Source organism: Corvus moneduloides, chromosome Z (genome assembly GCF_009650955.1).
Source record: "Corvus moneduloides isolate bCorMon1 chromosome Z, bCorMon1.pri, whole genome shotgun sequence".
Taxonomy (NCBI): domain Eukaryota; kingdom Metazoa; phylum Chordata; class Aves; order Passeriformes; family Corvidae; genus Corvus; species Corvus moneduloides.
This window is the reverse complement of record NC_045511.1, coordinates 45,782,995-45,802,388: the sequence shown is the minus strand read 5'-3', so window position 1 is coordinate 45,802,388 and position 19,394 is coordinate 45,782,995. Positions and strand designations below refer to the sequence as shown.

Below are 19,394 nucleotides of genomic sequence, written 5' to 3'. Positions count from 1 at the left end.
TTATTACTGTGCAATGAGTGCAGAAGATAGTAAGATACAAGTTCAATGTCAAACTCTTTAAGTGGACACAGTGTTTGCTGAAGCAGCCAAAGTCCTCTAGACACTTCCCAGAGATGTCTGAACAATGACCCTATTGCCAAGGATTCTCCAACAAACTGCTTTCTAGTAACATTCATTAAAGGCATGTTCTCAATAGGCGTGTAGAAGTGAAGGTTTGTAACACGAATACTGCACTAATCTGGCATCTTTTAATCATTACTTGTGAATACTGCACAGTAACAAAAGATCCTTAAAATCAGAGGGAATGCACTGTGGAGGGGTCCTGTTGCACTTTTGTTGGCTAACTAAAATGCAGATAGATTCCTGCACACCAGAAACCTTCTGGTCCCTTATTCTACTGAGACCACTGATAAACAAGGTTCCATTGTCCATCACACTCCTACAGCCACATAGGAAGCCAGCTTGTGAACAGGAGCATGTCTTGTTCTGGCAGTGGCCTCTTGGGGCCACATCTTAGGAAGGAGCTACTGTCTGGTTTCCTCTCCCTCCCCAAAGCTCCTACTGAAACAGGGTGCCCCACCTGCTCTGGTGAGTGCTGTTTCCTGGCATCTCCCCAGAGCATCTCTCCGTGAAGTGCTCAGAGGCTTGCAGCGCACATAGCACAACTCTCATGATTTTTGCAGAAGCTGAGAGGAACACAAAAAAGTCGGTTATAAAACTCCCACTGTGCAAACCAGCACTGGTCCTCGTGAGTCCCACACTGAGGCCATCAGCCTGCTGGCCGGAAGCTTCAGAGAAGTTGCTCTGCTAATGGGGTGACTCTCAGCTTTTTCTCACTCTGCACTCTTCCTCTACCCCTGTGATGAGTGAATGTGACTTGCCCAGCCTGTGAAGTGGTGGCTTGTGGCTGAAATCTTAGATCCTGCTCATTCGCCTGAGCACAGTTCCTCAAGTGCTTGCAGAGCTGCACATGTGCTCCCTAGAAAGCAGACTGGCCACAGTTGCCTGGTCTCTGCTACAGTTTGAAGTGAGCCCTGATGTCCTGACCAGAGTGCTGGTCTGGGCAGTGTCTGACCAAAGGAGGTGTGCTTTGGGTGCTATATCAGCTCTCTGCTGCTGCTAAAGCTGCCCAGGCACTGTCTGCCCAAAGATGCACTGCCAGAGCATTGGTGGCACTCAGACAACCTGTTGGATAGATCCTCTTCTGGCATGAATTTTCAAGGCTTCAGTGAATTTGCAAAGTCCCAGTGCACACCAAACTCCCACAGTGTTGAGGTTTGTTGTCATTCTCCTCTTCTGTAAGCATAAAACCAAACAAGATTTACATTCTTGCTGCTGCCCACCCAAAATCCTATTAGAGGTCTGTGTCCTGCAGAGCCCAGGGAGAATTTCCTCAGATCAGCAGGAGTGTTTTGTTTCTCTTCTCTGGCTTTTTCCGCTCTCCTTTGGTAAACAACTCCTGCCATTGACAAGGGAAAGATAATTTACGAAGAAGTGCTGCACTTGTACCACTGTCAGTTTGAGTGAATATTTTGCAGTCCAGGCTAAGCAATTATTATTTAAAAAACAAATAGCTTTGATTTCTCAGCAGAGAGCATTTGAACAGTGTTCTCAGGAAAAAGGATTTCTGTAACTAAAGAAACAAAAGAGAAAATCGCTGCACTATTTTAAAAAATACATTAAATACAGTGGGAGAGGGAGCATAACTGACAATCAGACAGGCAGCTGCTACTTGGAGCATTACATCCTGAGAGCTGAAAGTGGCTCAGCATTGCTCTTTGTGAGTGAGGGGAACCGGAGACATCCTCAAGTACTGGGAGCAGTCGGGGTGCCTGGCACAGCAGCCTTGGTGTCCTGAATGGAGAGATTTGTGGAAAAGTTTCGTGTCCATGGGAGCTCCCTCTTGTGCTGAGGACACCAGCAGCACTGAACTATAAAGATCCACTTTCTCCCTGCATAAGCCACAACAAAAGACAGGAGGGTGGTTTCAGTAGGACATTTACCCTCTGTAGTCTCTCCTTCAGGCATCACCACCTTCTGTTTTGTGTCTGGCTTCAGTGGCTACAATGTGGCCTCTCTGCTCAAGGCTTGTGGGCTGTGCCTTTCAGAAAGAGAGGGCAAATCAAGTGCGTCTTGGAAGAGCGTCACTGCTCAGGAAAGGGGGCAGTTTCTTCCAGAGGATGTGCTACAGTACAGGTTTCAGCAGACGAGTAAAAGAGAAAAAGCTGCAGCAAGGAAATGGGTCAAGCACTGATGGTAAACAAGACTGAGACTGGCCAAGCAACGTCATTAAAATAACACCAAATTGACTTACCTTTCTTTTTTATATGACACTGAGTTGCTTGAAGTCTTATACTTTGGAATGTGCCAGTTCTTGGAATTTCTGTAATTTGTTCTTGTTTCCTAGTTATAACATGCTTGTTCAATGTACTAATGCTGGTCTTTTCCCTTTCTACCAGTACACCTGTAAATTACTGTCTAGCAAGGTTATTTCTGAGGTACTTTTCAAGTGCTTGTTTATTTTTACTTCCTCTTGCATGGTCATTCCAAGTGCATGTTGCTGCAGTTGGCATTTTCATAGTGTGTGCCAGTGCCATTTCAAATCAAAAATGTGTGTGTGTGTGATATTCCCTTATATCTCTCGTAAACAAATACTTGTGTGGCTGTTTTTCTAACCCTTGGATTCTAGTTACAATTTCTGCCATGGGAGGGGTTGTAATTAAAGGGATGGGAGCTGTTGCCCGGGACTAGAGCATTCCTGAGGTGAGAAATGAGAACTTCTCCTTAATCCCTCTTGGCATTTAGCTGGCAAAGCTAAACCTGGGATCCAAGCATCCTCAGATGCTGAGTGAAACTGCTGTGGCTTTCCTTTGTCTCTGATTACAATGTATTTAATACTATCAAAATCTCTAGTATTTTGTAGAGAAACCTGCACACCAGCCTTTCATCTGTGAAAGAGTCAGATCCAAGTGCACAGCCTCACTCTCCTTCATTTTGTGAACCTTTCCTTGTCCCTGTCTGTTGTGATGTGATGACTGATCACAGTCCCATGACTTAGCATCAGTGTTTGTCTCAGAGTAGAATAAACCCAAATCTACCAAATAAAGGGTATTTACAGTAACATTTGATATTTTAGCAGAGTAGTAACTTGCACGGTCCTTATCCCCACAAAGCTGGACTTGGCCAAAGGCAGTAATTTTAAGAGCAGGTCGTTTAGCAATGTTTGTTAAGAGCAAGGTGCTCAGTAATGTGTATATTTTGAATGCCTGTAATTTCCTCTGCAGATTGTGGTAATGACTGATATTCATTTGTCCAACATCAGCACTTTTTTATAAACCTGAACCTTCAATTTTTTTCCTATTTCATAATATATTTGACCGCATCAGCTACCTCAAGACAAGTACATGAATATTTTCTGACCTGGAGAGTAAAGCAAAGTCAAGTCTATGCCATTTCCTATTTATTAAATAATTTAGAGCGGGTTTTATCGCACTGATATAAGCCAGTGATTGATCTTTGTGTATTTATAGATAGTTAAATCAGTATAAGACCAGTGTGCTTTCAGAGTCCTGGTTTTAAACACAGGTTGTGCCTTTTCTCCTCCATAATATCAGCACAATAATCTAAGTCAAGATTTATGAACAGCAAGTAGAGATCAGAGTGTTTGATGTTGCATGAGAGGCAGTTCAATGTTTACATGGCCAGGCCATTGTCTTCTGCTGGGAGGAGTTTTGTGTCCACCTTGTGCAATGGTAATGATACAAAGAGTAAGGAGCTGGAAAAGAATGTGTGAATTGGAAGGGGGTTAGAAATAAAAAAGTCTATAGGACCCAGCAATTCCTTATGCAAGTGAAAGTATGTCCTCTGGCTATTTCCCAGTATCCAGCCTCAGACTGAAGAAACCATGTGATTCTCACTGGAAATCTTCAGCTGAAACCAGGCAGGTTGTTTCAGAAGGAACAGCAAGGCTCAAGGCACGATATGCCCCTACTCTCTACTGACCCCCCAGCTGACCCATGTCTCCTCATTACCAGAGCCTTCCAGCATGCGCTCTGGTGCAGGCAGGTGGCTCAGTTTTAATCATCGTTGGCAGCGCTGTACCTGCCCCAGCTGTGCTTGCAGTGGCTTGGGAACCAGCAAACAGCCCCCCAGCAAGGCACTGTAACTGCTGACGTTCAGCTACTGCAGCAACTGCATCCTGCTTCATTAGGGTAATGTCTTGCATCACTCAGACATCATTCCCAAATTCCTGCAGCCTGTACTAAAAGTACATCCCTCTGCTGTTTAAAGAGACCTGTGTGTGTGCCCCTATATGGATGTTTTTATCCTCAAAGTCTTCTGCTTTTGGCCTTACAGCTAAACATATATTCAAGTGTACAGGACATCAGCTTGAGTTTCCTTAATACCAATCATACTGTAGGAGATAACTGCACGAAGGTGACATTTATGCAACATTAAAGGCTACTGCTGAAAAATTTTGTGTTACAAAACAGAAGATGGAACACACTAGATTTGATGGCATAGGGCACATAGTTTATGTTTTAATACTGACAAGCAGCAATTTAATACTGCCACTGTCTTGTTTCAAGTAAACACATTTTAATCTGAGATACCCAGCTCCTTACTGTGTTTACTAGCAGTCTGGGTATTTAGTAAACAGCATTAAGTAGGTACGGTAAGGAAAGTACCTTCATGCTGGAGAAATAGATGTTTTCTCGGTAGTTCCAGTTTTATTTAAAGCATTTAGTTTATCATTCCTGAGCAGGAACACTCACATCTGCAGGAGCAGGCAGCCTGTTCCCTGCATTTGTGCTTCCATCTCTTTGTGCACACTGGGCTCCATGAATGTGTTTCGTGCAGCAACTTTACTACATGGTACTCACAGATTTTAGACACCCAGACCTTTGCATTGTCTCTTTTGTTTTTTTCTTTTAGTTCTTCCAGATTCAGATGGGAAGAATCAGTAAAACATTGAACCTCAGAAAAATTGTTTCGCTTCCACATCAGTTTTGCTACTACTGTTCAACAAAAATTAGCTTGTACTATATAGTAGTCAGCTTTCTGACTGCTCAAAAAACACCACTACTTCAGTGGTTGTGATAAATATGTTTTGGGCTAAAGCATATATATATATTGCTTTTTATTGTTATCAGTAAGAGATAATTATTAAATCTGCTAGCTGTGTACTGGAGTTGTTAAATCTGATGGAGGGAAACTGAGGATAGGTTAGTCTCCATCTCTAGAATTGATAGAAAAATTATCCTTACACCTAACAGTGGCAGCTCTCTCAATTTTTTTTTATTTGTTGTTTCAAAATCCTCAAAAAGAAAATGAAATCTGCAAGGAAAGAATCCTCTGCAATTCTTAGTGAGACCTCGAGCTGCAACCACACCATCCAGAAAGAAATTTTCTGCAGAAAGATGAGGAATAGTTCTTACAGCCCTACATATCTTTTGTCTTTCCCTCACACCTACTTCTGCTCTCCAAGTTCTTCCTCTTCTACTACAGCTGGTATTTGAATCACCTCTGCCCAATGAGACATTTTATGTAACACTGCTTTTTCCACTGGTGTGGCCTTACATTAGGACATAGTTCACAAGCTGGAGAAGCCTAGGCTTAAGTGAAGCATCTGCTCCATGATCTTCCTGCCATCTGCAGTTACAGCTCTGGCTGCCTTAGGACACCCTGAGCACCAAGCCTGGCCCTGTGTGCACCCACTGAGCTGATGCAGGGCATTATGAAGCGTTGAGATAGCATTTTTGACCTGCTGTGGAGAGCCTGGGGGTACTGGACTCATTCTGGGTCTAGAGTCAGCCCTGATACCAGCCAAATATATTTTAAAATGGAGATTGTTGGCTATTTTTAGTCAAGCAGCTTCCTGGGTCATGAATTCAATGCTCCATTGAGGAGTCCCAATTCCCCACTCAGTCATTCCAGTTGTGTGCTATAATTATGCCACTGTTTCCTCTAGCGGGTCTAAAACGGTCACAGCCTTGTAAAAACAAGGATTGTTTTAGGTCAAACACTCTTTTCAGTAGATTAGAAGAATAATTCTGGAATAACTATTCAAAGGGATCTTTAGTTTATATTCTGTACCATTTGGTTTTAATACTGAGCCAGACATCACTGCTTGCTTTCCTGCGAAATCCACGTCCACATTCAATGCCCTCGTACCTCTGATATGAATCTGGATACAGTTTTGCTTGAAGAGCGAGCAGCATTTGTAGAAGTAGACAAACTTTGGGGTAGGTGTGCAGACCAGGGATAAATGGAAGAAACCCTATTGCCATCTTTTAAGACAAATACAAGCTGACTGATCCAAAGCAGGAATCTTCAAAGTTTAAGTGTCCTGAATTTTGCAAGCCATCACCAGAGACCCTCACAACACTGTGATTTCCAGCAAAGAAGCTGCTGACTTCAAACTGTTCTAAGTTACATAAAATCCATTTTCTTTTCAGCCAGCATACTTTTTTGCAGGCCAAATTCCACAGACCTTATTTAAAAACATAGTGGCAGTTTTAGTTTGAAATTTATGATGAATGATGCACTGATACCCACTCCCAGTTTTGCTTCTCCATTGTTCAGTTTGGAGTGTCTTTTCTTGATTCAGGCATTCTGCAGTGGGAGTAACTCCAGTACACAGCTTACAGGCTGATGTCTCAGACCAGCTTTTTCCTACTGATTTTTATTTTTATTTATATTTTATTATTATTATTTATTTTTGTTGTTGTTGTTGGGGTTTTTTTTGTTTTAATAAAATGTTAGGTTTGTGAGCACATTTGCCCTCTACTAGGAAAAACGGAAACCACTCAGACCTGGTCCCTCCTTCTGGTGGTTGTTCTGGAAAAAGAGGAGGCATGATTTTGGGCAAAACTTCAGAACAAAATCCCTCTAGTGGACCTGGACTAACTTTGTAGCCATGGTCAGTGCTGAGAAGGAGCTGGAGCTTTCATTAAAATTTGTCTCCGTTGGCCAGATTTTGCCTTCAGTTCTTTGGCTTGCTCACAGTCATAGTCAAAAGAAACTAGGACGGCAAAGAAATACTAATGCTGGCAAAACTCCATCCTATCTTCAGCTCCTGAATGGAGGTCTGGAGGTTACAACTGGCATAAATGCAGTAGTGCATTCTCATTCCCATAAGCAAAGTTATGGTGGCCAAAGTTATTTCAGCTGGTAGCTGAGAGCTGATTTTCTGATACTGCCTGTACAAGAGCCTTGTACTGTGTGCTCTTCCGACCACAGCTTGTCACAAGCTGAAAGAAGAATTTCTTTAGTCTTAAATTATTTATTTTTATTCTAGTCAAGGCTTAAGTCCTCACTGCATCTGACTTTCTTCACAGAAGTGTAAAATAGCACCATCCTATCTCAAAAGGTCAGCTACTCTTCTGCAGTTAGGGAGTGTGCAGAGTGGCTTGCAGGAAGCATTACGAACCAGGGATGGCCAGCATTGTTTCAGTGAAGAGTGATGTATTTGTTGTAGGATTTTTTTTAACTGACATAAAAATTTTCAGTTTGCTTCTCTGGGAGGGATGGTTAAAACACACTGATGGCAGTTGACATTGCCAACTCTGTAGTTTCATTGTGGAGCTGTTTGTTCAGTGTTGGTCAGAAAATAACATTGTCATGTGCTTCTGTAAGAAGGCTCCAGACCCCTTTATATCTCACTCTGCTGTGTGGAAAACACCCACAGCCATGCATTATTTGCTGAGGAGTACCTCAGACACACGTCACAGTAATGCCTTTTGGTGTTGTCTCATTTTCTTTTTGACTTTCTCAAAACAGGTCTTAAAATGGTTTCCTACATTTTTAGTTAATTGTTTATGTACATATGTACAAGTACATACACAGTGTGTGCATATAGCTGTGTGTATGATGTGTATATGAAATACATTTAAATGTGTCGGGCCCATGTTGAACCAGGCTTTGCAGGCCTTCCTTGTATAAGTCTCGTTTCCCGTATGTGTAGAGTGGTTGCGCTCTACACATACGTGCAGTGGAACACTTCGATAACTGCGTGCAGTAGCTGCAACCCAAAGACCACAAGAAGATGCAGGGGCCAGGGCTGGGGGACGGCTCTGACTCGTCCTGCCTGAGAGGGTGATGTGCTGCAATAGGTGGCTCTCTGCTTCCTGGGCTTCATGCACAGCTCCAGAGCAGCCTCTGGACAAAGCTGCAGGGTGGCTGCTGGCTCCTGGTACTGAGGGTATGCAGCTGCCCCTACGGAGAGGGCCAAAACCCTGGGATGGGGCAATTGCCGCTGGGCTGGTAGAGGTCAGCTGGGGCTCCCCTGGAGAGAGGTGGATGCTGCCAGACAGCTCCTACCACTTCTGTCCTCCCGTGGTGTGGCTTTGCTCCTGTGTGCCGTCCCCCCACTTTCACATCAGTGAGTGCTTCATCGCATGAGTCTTCTTGTTCTGCACAGGGTGCGGCACTGGAGCCCCATGGGGAGGGCTGGCCTGGCTGGTCCCTCCCCACCTGGCTGGTCTCTGCCTGCCTGGGTGCACAGTGCGAGACACCCCGAGGGCAGGATCAGCTGAGTGACATCCTGTGCTTTCCTTTTCTCTCCTGACCAGGTCCTCGAGGCAACCAGGGTGAACCGCAGGAAGAGTGCTCTGGCACTGCGCTGGGAAGCCGGCATTTATGCCAACCGAGAGGAGGACAAATAACCACACTGCAGTGTGAAGACAGCAATCAGGCATGCCAGAACCAAAAAAAAGAGAAAGGAAGAAAGAAAAAAAAAAAAGCAAATACAAAAACCCACCATGAAAGCAGCAGCATTTTAGTCCAATATTTATTAAATACACAACAAACTCAATGCACATAGACACAGAAATGATCCAGCTCCTGGCAATCCTAAAACTACAGGAAAACACACCTAGAAAATAGCCCCTTCTTCTTCCCTCCATCTCCCCTCTGAAATAATGCAACGGAGAGGGTGCAGGGGGTGGGAGCCCTTGGGGGTGAGCACAAGGGGGTGGTTTTGCTCACGGACCGGATAGGCTGCAGGCATGTGGCAGGATGTCAGTCGTGGAGGAGTCTGCAGCCAGGGCTCACACTTGTGTTTCTCACTGACTGAATTGCCAGCCCTGCCTTGCCCCTGGGATCGCGGTCCCCCAGCAGCTCCTGTCAGAACCTCCTGCAGTTCCTTCGCGTCCCACAGCCGCTGCACCAAGACCGTTGGCGTTAATTCGGCGTACTCTTATCCAGCCACGAAACACAAAGATACTGCCCTCTGTTCTATTTCTTTGAGGAGACTGAAGGGTTGGGTTTGGGATTGGGTTGGTTGTTAGGGGAGCGTGGGTTCTGCTCCCCTTCCTAGTAATTTACCTGTTTAAAACAAGAAAAACCCAACAAACAGGGAGGCAGTTACTGCAAATGTACAATCCAGCAAACTCAGTCAAACAGTCCTTGTGTTGCAAACACAAGCCATCACAATTTAGGAGTGGAATAGATGGGGATGAGAGCTAAGCCAAATGGATTACCTTAGCTTTAGGATCCTATATGCTTGCAATATCACCTGAACTCCAGGTTCTCGGAGCATATTTACGCAACAAAGTTTCTAAGTAGAAAATCTGTATTTAGCGGATGACAACTATTTTTTGATGGTGGGGAGGGAAAAGAATGGCATATGTGTAAAATCTTTGAAGATGGATAATTTGAAGTAGAAAGGTAGTGGGAAAGGGATACAAAAAAAAGACATTTAATTTTTAAATGAGGCAATAAATGAACTAAGCCAGACTCTGGCCTAGAAAGAGGTATGAAATAAAGAAGAAAGATAGTTATGTCTTCAACTATATTTATACAGTGTAAAAAGGCTTTGAAGTAGAGTGCTTTGTGGAAGTCTTCACGTTTCCAGGCAACAAAAAAGCTAAAGGGCATAATGAGTTGGAAGGAATGAACGAGGAAGAGCAGACAAGGGAAGAAAATATTATTTTAGCCATTCAGCCAGTGTTTTCAGCGCTACAAGCAAACCATAGAGCCTTTAGTTATTGCTTAGGCTTGGGATCAGCAGTGAAGGATTAGTGTGGATGTGTGTGCGTGTGTGTGTGTGTGTGAGGGTGAGTGCATGAGGCTGGCATACCAGAAAGTGTATGGCAGTGCGTGTACTGAATATTTTCTCCACAGCTGTTTACCAGCTATAGGGGTGAGTGCTATTTTTTTTTTTTTTTCCGAAAGGGGATATAAAAATAAGGCACTGAGTTAATGCAGTATTTGTGATATTAAAATTTGACCCAACATGGTATTTGCATGAGTCACAATTGCAAAGTATTGACCAGTTTTGTAAGCTGACGATTAGGAAAAGAAATGCGGTATTTATTCTTGTGCTTTGTATTTGTATGTAGTATAGAGGCTGCGGGTTTACTCTTTCTTATCACCAAGCAATACAGTAGGAATATTTTACAGCTGAGAACCATAATTTCTGGACTAGAAACCAACAAGTTTGGGAGGTGACAGGAAAAAAGACACCAAGCCTTTTTTCTATAAAAAATATTCCGTCTTTTTTATAATCAATTTTTATTTTGACATCTTTTAAAAAAATCATCAGCCAGGATACTGTGTCCTCCCTAAGCCTTTCCTTGGTTTCATGACCTGCTGTGCTGTTTTATCCTGAAACAGTAAGCTCATTTAAAATGAGTACCGATACTGTGAACATACTTCTGGTGCTTTTCTTAAACAAACACAGAGCTTGCAACCAAATTACTCACTACCACCACCCTTCAGTTCCTCCAGCATGTGATTTCTGTCCATGGATACTTACAGTTTTGAGGCTTATTTTCAGGGAATTGTAAACATACATTTATATATACCCATTGACTCAGTTCTGTCAAGTTTCTCCAGAAGTGCTATTGAACTGGAGAAAACCCTGCTGAACCGAGAGCTCACTGTGATGAGGGCAGCGAGCTTATCTCAAGGAGGCACCATGGGGAGGCTCCATGCCTGTGAAGGAATTACATATCTGATGAAGTGGACCTGTTTTTCTGGCATGGTAGTCAAGGTGAACTGTGATTCATGTCTCTAGGGGGGTTGTTACCGTTCGACTGTGGGAAAAGCACCAGCACCAGTGCAGCACTAGTGAGACCATATGTCATGTAGCTGCAGCTGTGAGCTCCACGCATCTGTGTCAAGAAGATTCCTGGCCTTTGGGGGGAGCTTAAGAGAGACTAGGAAAAACAAGTTTTCTGAGAAGAGGAGATGGCCTCTGTACTTGGGGTGTGGTATTCTTGCATTAAATGGCACTCTTCAGAGTTCCCCCCAGTATTTGCTCCTGAAAGCTGGGTCGGCCCTGGACTGCCTTCCCAGGAACTTGCATCTTTATTTCCTTTAGCCTGTAGGCCTTTTTTTCCCTCCAGCTTCCTCACTGGAAGCCAGTGACAATAATGACCCATCATAACACATTTTCATGCTTTGTTCTCTGTGATAGAAACATTTGCTTTCAGCCCCTGCCACAAAAGTATTTCAGTGCAGGACAGACAGACTTTTCACCCAGCAGAGTTTTTCTCTTCCAGAAATTATGGACACTTATAGTCAGCAGCACATTCAGTGGTAACAAGAGTGAGATGCAGTTTACTTGCCTCTGTTATTTCATTTGCATGCTACCAAGCTTAGGTGTTTATAAGTATATGCCAGTAATACATATCTATCTATATATGACTATATCAAATGCAACAAAAGAGCACTATTGCAGAGTTAACTTTGTCTCCACAAAAGAAATGGTCAGATCCTTTCCCGTGGCAAAGACTGGTTTTAATGAAACTGTGTATTGAGAAATAGTTAAGCATTAGCATTTGTGATTATAATTGGTTTGGGGTTACAGTGCAGGTTTTCTGAAAAATTTATTTTTAAAGCTGCCAATTTGGACTTCATCTTGCTCTGTACTGACATTTCTGAGGGAAAACAGAGTAGTATTGACATGTTTGGCAACCAAAAGGCAGCATCTTTGTCATGATTTATCAACCAGTTTCAACAATACCTGGCTTTCTGTATGTTAACCACTTAAATGTTATCCTGCTTCTGTTTTATAGTGACTGTGAGGCCTACAATGCAAGTATATAATTATTTTCTCATTAAAACAGAAACCTGTGTTGTGTTTCTATAAATCTGCCTCTTTCTTTGTGTTATTGCAGGAAGGTGTGCCCCTGAAAGCTGCATGTGGCTGGAAGAGGGTGCCCTGTGTCCCACCTCCCATGGCAGTCAGTCAGTCTCTTCCCGTGGTTCTTCACTCGGTGTCGCTCTGTTTGTCTAGAGATGGGAGAGGTCTTTCTCCACACAGTGGTGTCAGTTGCGGGAACAAGAGCATCCCTGCATATTTCTTTCCCATTATCATGCTTATGGAGGTTGGCAGAGGCCAAATCTGCTTTATGATGAATCTCATGACCTTTCTTTCCTTGCTTCCTCCACACCTTCAGGAACCCCACAGTCCTGCCAGGCAGAGCACACCCTTTCAAATGTGTCCATTTATCACACACCTGGCTGCAGCAACCAGCTGCTTGCCCATTGCCCCTCACTCCCCCTTCATGGACAGCCGGACTGGGGGAGATCCCATCCCTCACCCCTGTTAGGAAGCTGGTGCCAACTTTTCCCTGCGAGAGCTGGGAGGTGCTGGAGTGCTGGGTGCACCTCAGAAGGGCCACAGGGACTTGTTGGGATCTAGCCAGCTTCATGCCAGCCTCTGCCCCTCTCTGTGCTGGGAATAGTCAGGTATTTAATTGCAACCCTCGCATGGGAAGCAGCAGAGGACACTGGTGATTTTGGTGGGAGTTGGTGAGGGACAAGTGCTGCCTTTAGTGCTCTCCATAACACCAGCCCTCCTCTGCTTGTGCAGATAGTATAAGAACTACCTATGGAGAAAATGAGATGTGGGTTTACTTTCCAGTTAGGAAATACTACTGGAAGTCAAGAAATGGGCTAGAGAACAAGCTTGAAAATTTATCCATCAGTTCCAGTCTTTGCAAAAAAAAAAAAAGTGTTGCTGTCTTCTCAACACAGGAGAGGCTTTCTGTCTTCCTCTGCCTTGCCTTGCTCTGTGCCAGGAAGGATGATATATTGGACTTAGTGGCACACAGTGGGAAAAGGAACTCCTAGGCATCATCTTTGGATTTTATGTGAATTAAAAGTGAAAACTGGACTCTTGCAAGGGAACATTTAGACATTGCAAAGTAATTCAATTACACCAGTGGGTGGCAGCAGGTCGGGAATTTTGCAGTTCTGCTGTTATCAGCTGTTGTTACCTGTTTCATAACACATTCAGGACATTTAAAGTCCCTGTCACCCCACTGCATAGTTGAAATGGCATGTATCAAACTTGAGAGTGTTTTTTACCATGTAGGTGAGTACTATAAAATAGCATTTTATCAATAATTTCTGCTGTAGCCCCATAGGTGAAGATACTGTACCTCATTTAGTTTCAGGTGGCTTTAAGAGGCCCCAGCACAATGGGAAAGCAAATGGAGAGGCAAAGGATCTCCTCTGCAGAGACAGGTTTGATGAAACCGCATTAAAAGGAGAGAGAGCATTCAATACAGTGTTTCCAGTTGAGAGTGGGGACAGGAGATTAGAACACCTTACAAACAGGAATCTATAGTGTAAGGAAACGAAGTCAGAGCACCACAAGCTGTAGCAGGCTGGAGGGACAGGGCTAGGTTGGGCCAGAACTACAAATATAAGCATGAACTTTAAGCACTAAAGACTTTCAGTTATGTTCTAGTTGCTGAACTGACTGAGGTGGGCAGTGCCGGAAACTATTAGCAGTGTGTGTGTCCAGCCCTCCACTCCTTCCCAGGTCAAAGGCTGACCAGCATCCCAGTTTTTCACATGACTCAAGACTGAGGGCCAAGGGCTATCCTGTCACTTAAGCAATAGCATGGGGGGGGACACAAGCAAAACAAAAATACTAGACAACAAACAACCTAAGCAGCAGCATAAAAATAACCAGAATACCATCCAAACCTCATGGTCTGCTGCTAGCTCTGGCTGAGCACTGACTAATTGGCATCTTAACCCACTACTTTATCAATGGGGTCTTCGGGAAGAGAGCTTTTGCAGTAAACAAAACATGGCAAGCAGTGTGAGAGCTCCTGCTCCGTTCCAGGCATGTGTCAGCCCTGCAGTGAATTGAGGGTGGTGTGCCACCAGGAGCTGGAAATTATTCAGGCCTTGTTCCAATCTAGAGTGTGGGAGCAGTGGCAAGAAAAATCGATGAAGGAAGAAAAATGTGCAAAGCTCCCTTGTCGCATTCTCTGTTGCTGCGGACGGCATGGGGAGCTTGGCATGGTGGGGATTTGTGTGGCAGCAGTGACATCTGCAGGGCGGATTGCACTGACCGTGGTAAGTCCAAGGATGGCCCCTGGAAGCCAGATGCTGGGAGCAGCCAGTACGTGGGAGGGACATGGTGATGGGTGCCTCACTGCGGTAGCACCCCTTTCACAGGAAGCCCTCCTGCGGCCAGAGAAGGATCAGGGAGAGAGCCTTGCCACATCTCACAAGCTTCCCGTGGGGAGACAGTTGGGATGGGGACCCAGAAAAAGCTGACGTGCTCAGCAGGCATACCCAGGGCCCTGGTCATGCCCCTTCCTATAGGAGGTCCTGGAAGTAATCACAGGCTCGGTGTTGCCTTGGCAGGCAGCTTGTTGCAGGAGCGTGGCTGGACACACAGAACACTTGGCAGGGGGCCCTACTGCACTGAACTCCTGCTGTGGAGACTGTTGCTGGCTGAGGCGGATTCAGAGAGCAGGGGGCAGGAGCAGGAGGCTGGAAACTGCTTCACAAAATGGGGAGGATTTCATACTGCAGCAGACAGACCAGGGCGATGCTATCTGCACTGGGGTGTCACTGACAACAAGAGGCTGTGGCTCCGAGTGAGCCAGGATGCTTATGTACCAATGACCCCCACAAGTACTTCTTCCTCTTGTAGTACGTGAGAAACCTGAACTCTCTCGGCCTCATATGAATATGAGCATCAAGTCCTCAAGCTGTAACTGAAATGTAAGAAACCAGGAAAATGTTAGCAAAAACACGTGGATATTGAAATAACCTTGGTGAAACAGCTCTCCCCAGGACTCACATCAGGCTTCCAAAGTGTTTCGGGCAACAATGTTGCACTGTTCAAAAGTGTTGCAATCATTAGAAAAGAGGAAAGAGGTCTTTGCAAGGCGTTATCTCCATGGAGAAAGGTGGAGTTTCCAGATACACAAAGAGAAATGACTTGCTGGACAGCTTTGTAACCCCCACAGTGTGTGGAGGTGGCAGGAAGTATTCAGCCCTATTTAATTGGAGTGAAAGGAGGAAGATGCTAAAGTAAGGCACTTGCTCACTCTCTGAGAAGGCTTGTTTGCTTCTAGGAGCATGGGGTACAGCACCAGCCCAAGGTGGACCCAGAGTTTCACAGTATTACTCTTTCCTGTTCCCTACCCTCTCCTTGCCTTCTGCTGTTCCCTTCTGGTTACCACATGATGGTACTGACACCCAAAACATGGCTGGTTTTGGGCACCAAGACTAGATGGTTTCCACGGGCACAGATGTGTCTCACCTTCCCTCCACTGAGCCTCCTCACTGACCACCACTGCAAGGCCCCATCAGCTTCCAGACAGACTCCCTCCCAGGCCCATTTCCTCTCCAGGTATTTCACTGGATTTATACTTCTTTGCCAAATCATCCCATTATCTATCCCATGGAAGATGGATAAACTGAGAACCATGAGATAAACCTTAAATGGACTAAATTCAAATGTACTAAAGCACTTAGATACCTATATACCTCTAAGGACCTTGCTCTTTGAGGGCTACACAGCACTAAACTCAGCTGGAAGCTCATGGACTGAGCTTGTGCCAATATACTATATTGGATGTGGATATGTTAGTGGGGCTGACTTGAAAGAATGTTAGGGGAGAGCCATGTGAAACAAAAACCTCTCAGGGTTGCATTACTCATGCCGAAAGGGCATGATTTCAGCTTTTATTTAATGCTGTGTTTGAGGAATACAATTGCTGAACGGAAGGCAGACAGAGCTTGCATGTGGTGCAGAGGGTGGTTTTCAAAGAAGAAGTTAGTTTCAAGTTGTGGGATTTGATGTATAAAGAAAGTGAGGATTAGTTAGGCAGGTCAGAACAGAGTGGTATAAACAATGGAAAACAGAAAGATAAATAGGGGAAGATGTTCCTGATGGGAATTTTTCATGGAGGGAGCCATTTCTGAAGCCAGCTGAAAGCATGATCAGGCAATGTTTGAGCAGGTGTGGAAAGTATATGGCAAAAAGCGTATTTACTTAAACTCTCTGGAAACCACATAAAAACCTCTTCCAGTTACAGCATGAGTCTTACCTGCTGCCAGGACTGGACTGCTGTGGTACAGGACAAGATTCAGCTCAGCTGTCCTTCTTGGGCACTGTTTGCTGGGTCAGTCTTCAGCAGAAGGGAATTAGGAAATAGCTGAATGATATCATTGTTCATGAACCTCATAATTTATTGACATGAGAACTCTTTGAGTTTATAAATTAAAAGGTATGTCAGTACAGTCTGTCTAAGCTTTGCAGAGTGTTTCCAAGGAATTTATTATCAAGATGCTCAAACACTAAAGGATCAAAACAGCATTTTAGTACCCCAGCGGGCTTTGTTTTTCAAATCTTGCTTAATCTCTTGTTCCCTTCCTGTATAGAAATATTAAATCAGTGTGATTTTAAAATGTCAGGAGCTCAGTTTGTTCTCCAGGCATCTTCCTGCTTTGCCCGAGGCTGCCCTGGTTATGTGTCCTTGCAGAGGGTGCCTTAAAGCTCATGGCCAGGCATGACTTGCTAGCTGCTAATAGTTCCCACTGGCATCTTGGAGGTGACCACCAACATAAAATCCCTGAAAGTGACAGCCACTTACCCTTGGAAAGTGGGGGTGTGGAAGTGCATCATACATGGCAGTGAGAGGCTCTTCCGGTTTGGGCAAATTTAGAAATACATCCTCTGATAGAAGGCAGGCTACAACCCTCCCACCCCCACGAGGTTTGGGAAAAAATAAATTTTCCTCGAAGGAAAGTAAAAGAGATAAAAACTATTTATTTAACAAACACACAGGAAAAGGATAATGATGCTAAATAATAAAACCTCTTGCTATGCTGAGAGAAACCTGGGAAAATTTCAGAGTCCTTCCGTAGATCTCTCTCTCCCCCTCCTTGGAGCTGGGACGGGGTGGTGGGCCCACCTCTAGGGCCAAGGCCTCGGTGGAAATTCCTCCCAATGTATTCTGATGTTGAAACAGTCCAGCAGAGGAAAAAAGGAAAAACCAAAGTCCCAGGAAAAACAAACGTTCAACTCTCTCTCTCTCTCTGGAGAAAGAGAAAGGAGCTGAAAAACTGGCCAAAAGCAAGCCGGGTGCCTTCCCCACTCTCGCTCTCCTGCCACAGCTGAAAAAAAAGTCTCTGTCTCGGTGTGACCTTGAACAAGCTGCAAACTGTTTTGAAGAAGTTTTGCTCAGGTTTTCCTCCCGCCTCTCAGGCTCAGTTTAAAGGCACAGGAAGGCACAAAATGAATTTCTGGGCATGGGGCAGCGATAGGGGATACACATCACAAAGTCACCCCAAGACAGAGGTGTGATCCCACATCACCCACACAAGGCCCTGGCCCTGTGGCAGGAAAGCAGCCTCACCTGCAGCAGAGCAAGAACAGCACGGTCCTCTGGAGGGAAGAGCGTGCACTTGACACGACCCTCAACTGTGTCCTGTTGGTCTTCAGCAAACAAGAGTGTCTCAGGTCCTGCAATGACTCGTGTTAGCAGTCTGTCAGGAGGTGAGTGTAGCTCGCAGTCCTCCTTTCAAGAGCATCACTGGTTCTCGGCTGCTGACCAAGGTACAAAGCCATGCTGAAATGGGTAAAGTGGCTGGGAGATGTCTCCTGATTGCCCACATTCTGTTTAAGCAGGAGCTTTGAAACCATTGCCCAGAAAAGCAGAGGTGATAGTGGGAAGAAGCAGTGCTGCTCTCAACCACTTCAGCACAATGGGGCGTAAAAGCAAAGCTTTAGTTCAGCAAAGCCTTGAATATTCCAGAATGCTGGAATGAAACGGCAAGGAAATAGCAAACACTAGTAACAGTCACTGTCTTGCCACACAGTTTAAAATTTACATTTGTGCATGTATGTGTATTTATATTTATCTGTGCTTGTTAGACACTGAAGAAATGCAGCCTGTAAAAAAGTTAGCAGCAGCAATATTGCTGGAAAGCTGCCTGGACTTTCTTGCTTCCCTAGGGCCCTTTACCCAACGCCCCTCTTCAACTCCAAAATTTCCTGCAGATGCAACAGGATCCTTCAAAGAAAGGAGAAGAAATGCAGCATTTAAGTCCCTTAAATGTCTTTTTCAATGTCTTTTTATACATGTACTGGAGCCCTAAGAACACAGAGAATCTGCCAAGGCTGTTCATTCACTAGCTGCCTGGGAGGGTGCTAGTTAACATTCTCCAAAGTAGTATGCACCGTCTAAATGAGCTTTCTCCAGAGCCTGGAGCTTTCTCCTGGAGCACTTTGATGCAGAGTTGTGGGCCTGGGGAACTCCAGACACATCTTCCCTGTGTTTTGAGTGGAGGTGACACCTCTGCATGGGTAGCAGAGCCTCAGCAGCATTTGCTGCTTTCCGAGTAAGGCTTCTCCAGCACCAGGACTGCAGCTTGGCCGCCCAGCCACAATTCTGCTCTCTTGTCTGAAGATTACACCACTGATGCCATTTTTTCACTGGTGCCCTGAATCAAAATGGGTAGGGACATGCTCCCCCACAGCCTCCCAGCCACCCTCACGGAGGATGCTGGTGCCTTTCCCTTCTGTCCCAGGGACCTCTCCACCCTGCCAGCTCAAAACAAGCTGGATAATTAGCCAGGTGTGGCTGCAGCACATGTTATAAACAGGGTTATCCATATTATTTGCTGTGCCTTGTTGCACAAGTTGTCTGGAAATCCTCATCTGGCATTGGAGTCTGTTTGCAGTGAGACAGTGATAGGCACTGCCCCGCAACCTTGTAGCCCAAAACCACCTCTGGGTGGGCTCTGCAGCCACCACCACCTGTGCTGAGGGGCTTGCGAGTGGCCCACAGAGGATCAGATGGTGCTCTGTAACCAAGGAGAGCTTGTTATTGAGTTTCCTGTGGTTTTAATTTCTGAGCTGCAGAGGCTGAGTAAACACCCCCCACTTGAAGAGCTCCCATATGGATAAAAGGGTGGTAAGGCTTAGAAATGTCACTGAGTGTGCGGCAGTACCTGCAGCTTTTGGGTTGTGTATGCCACTTTTTGGTTTTTGCTTTTTCTTTTTGATGAACGACTGTGACAAATGACAGGATGTTCTGAATAAAATAGCATGGAAAATTTAAACCTCAAAATGACTAAAACCATAGCCAATTTCTGTGCCCAGGACCCAGCCCAGGAGAGTA

At 44.9% G+C, this 19,394-nt stretch overlaps 2 protein-coding genes across 10 annotated transcripts in view; one reads left to right on the top strand and one right to left on the bottom strand.

The window, feature by feature from the left end:
- PALM2AKAP2 (PALM2 and AKAP2 fusion) overlaps positions 1-10,782 on the top strand; it is a 265,964-nt gene extending 255,182 nt beyond the window's left edge. For 8 of the 9 annotated variants that reach the window (XM_032097533.1, XM_032097535.1, XM_032097539.1 and 5 more), the window contains 2 exons: positions 2,460-2,498; positions 8,574-10,782. In XM_032097533.1, coding sequence (XP_031953424.1) covers positions 2,460-2,498; positions 8,574-8,666 — 132 coding nt within the window. In that variant the 3' untranslated portion in view covers positions 8,667-10,782. The remainder of the gene's footprint in view (positions 1-2,459; positions 2,499-8,573) is intronic. The other variant, XM_032097534.1, reaches the window with a different exon arrangement.
- A 6,739-nt stretch (positions 10,783-17,521) lies between these two features.
- Positions 17,522-19,394, bottom strand: part of SNX30 (sorting nexin family member 30) — a 68,214-nt gene continuing 66,341 nt past the window's right edge. Inside the window, exon 9 of the mRNA XM_032095758.1 lies at positions 17,522-18,284. Within this exon, the coding sequence (XP_031951649.1) occupies positions 18,233-18,284 (52 nt within the window). The 3' untranslated portion in view covers positions 17,522-18,232. The remainder of the gene's footprint in view (positions 18,285-19,394) is intronic.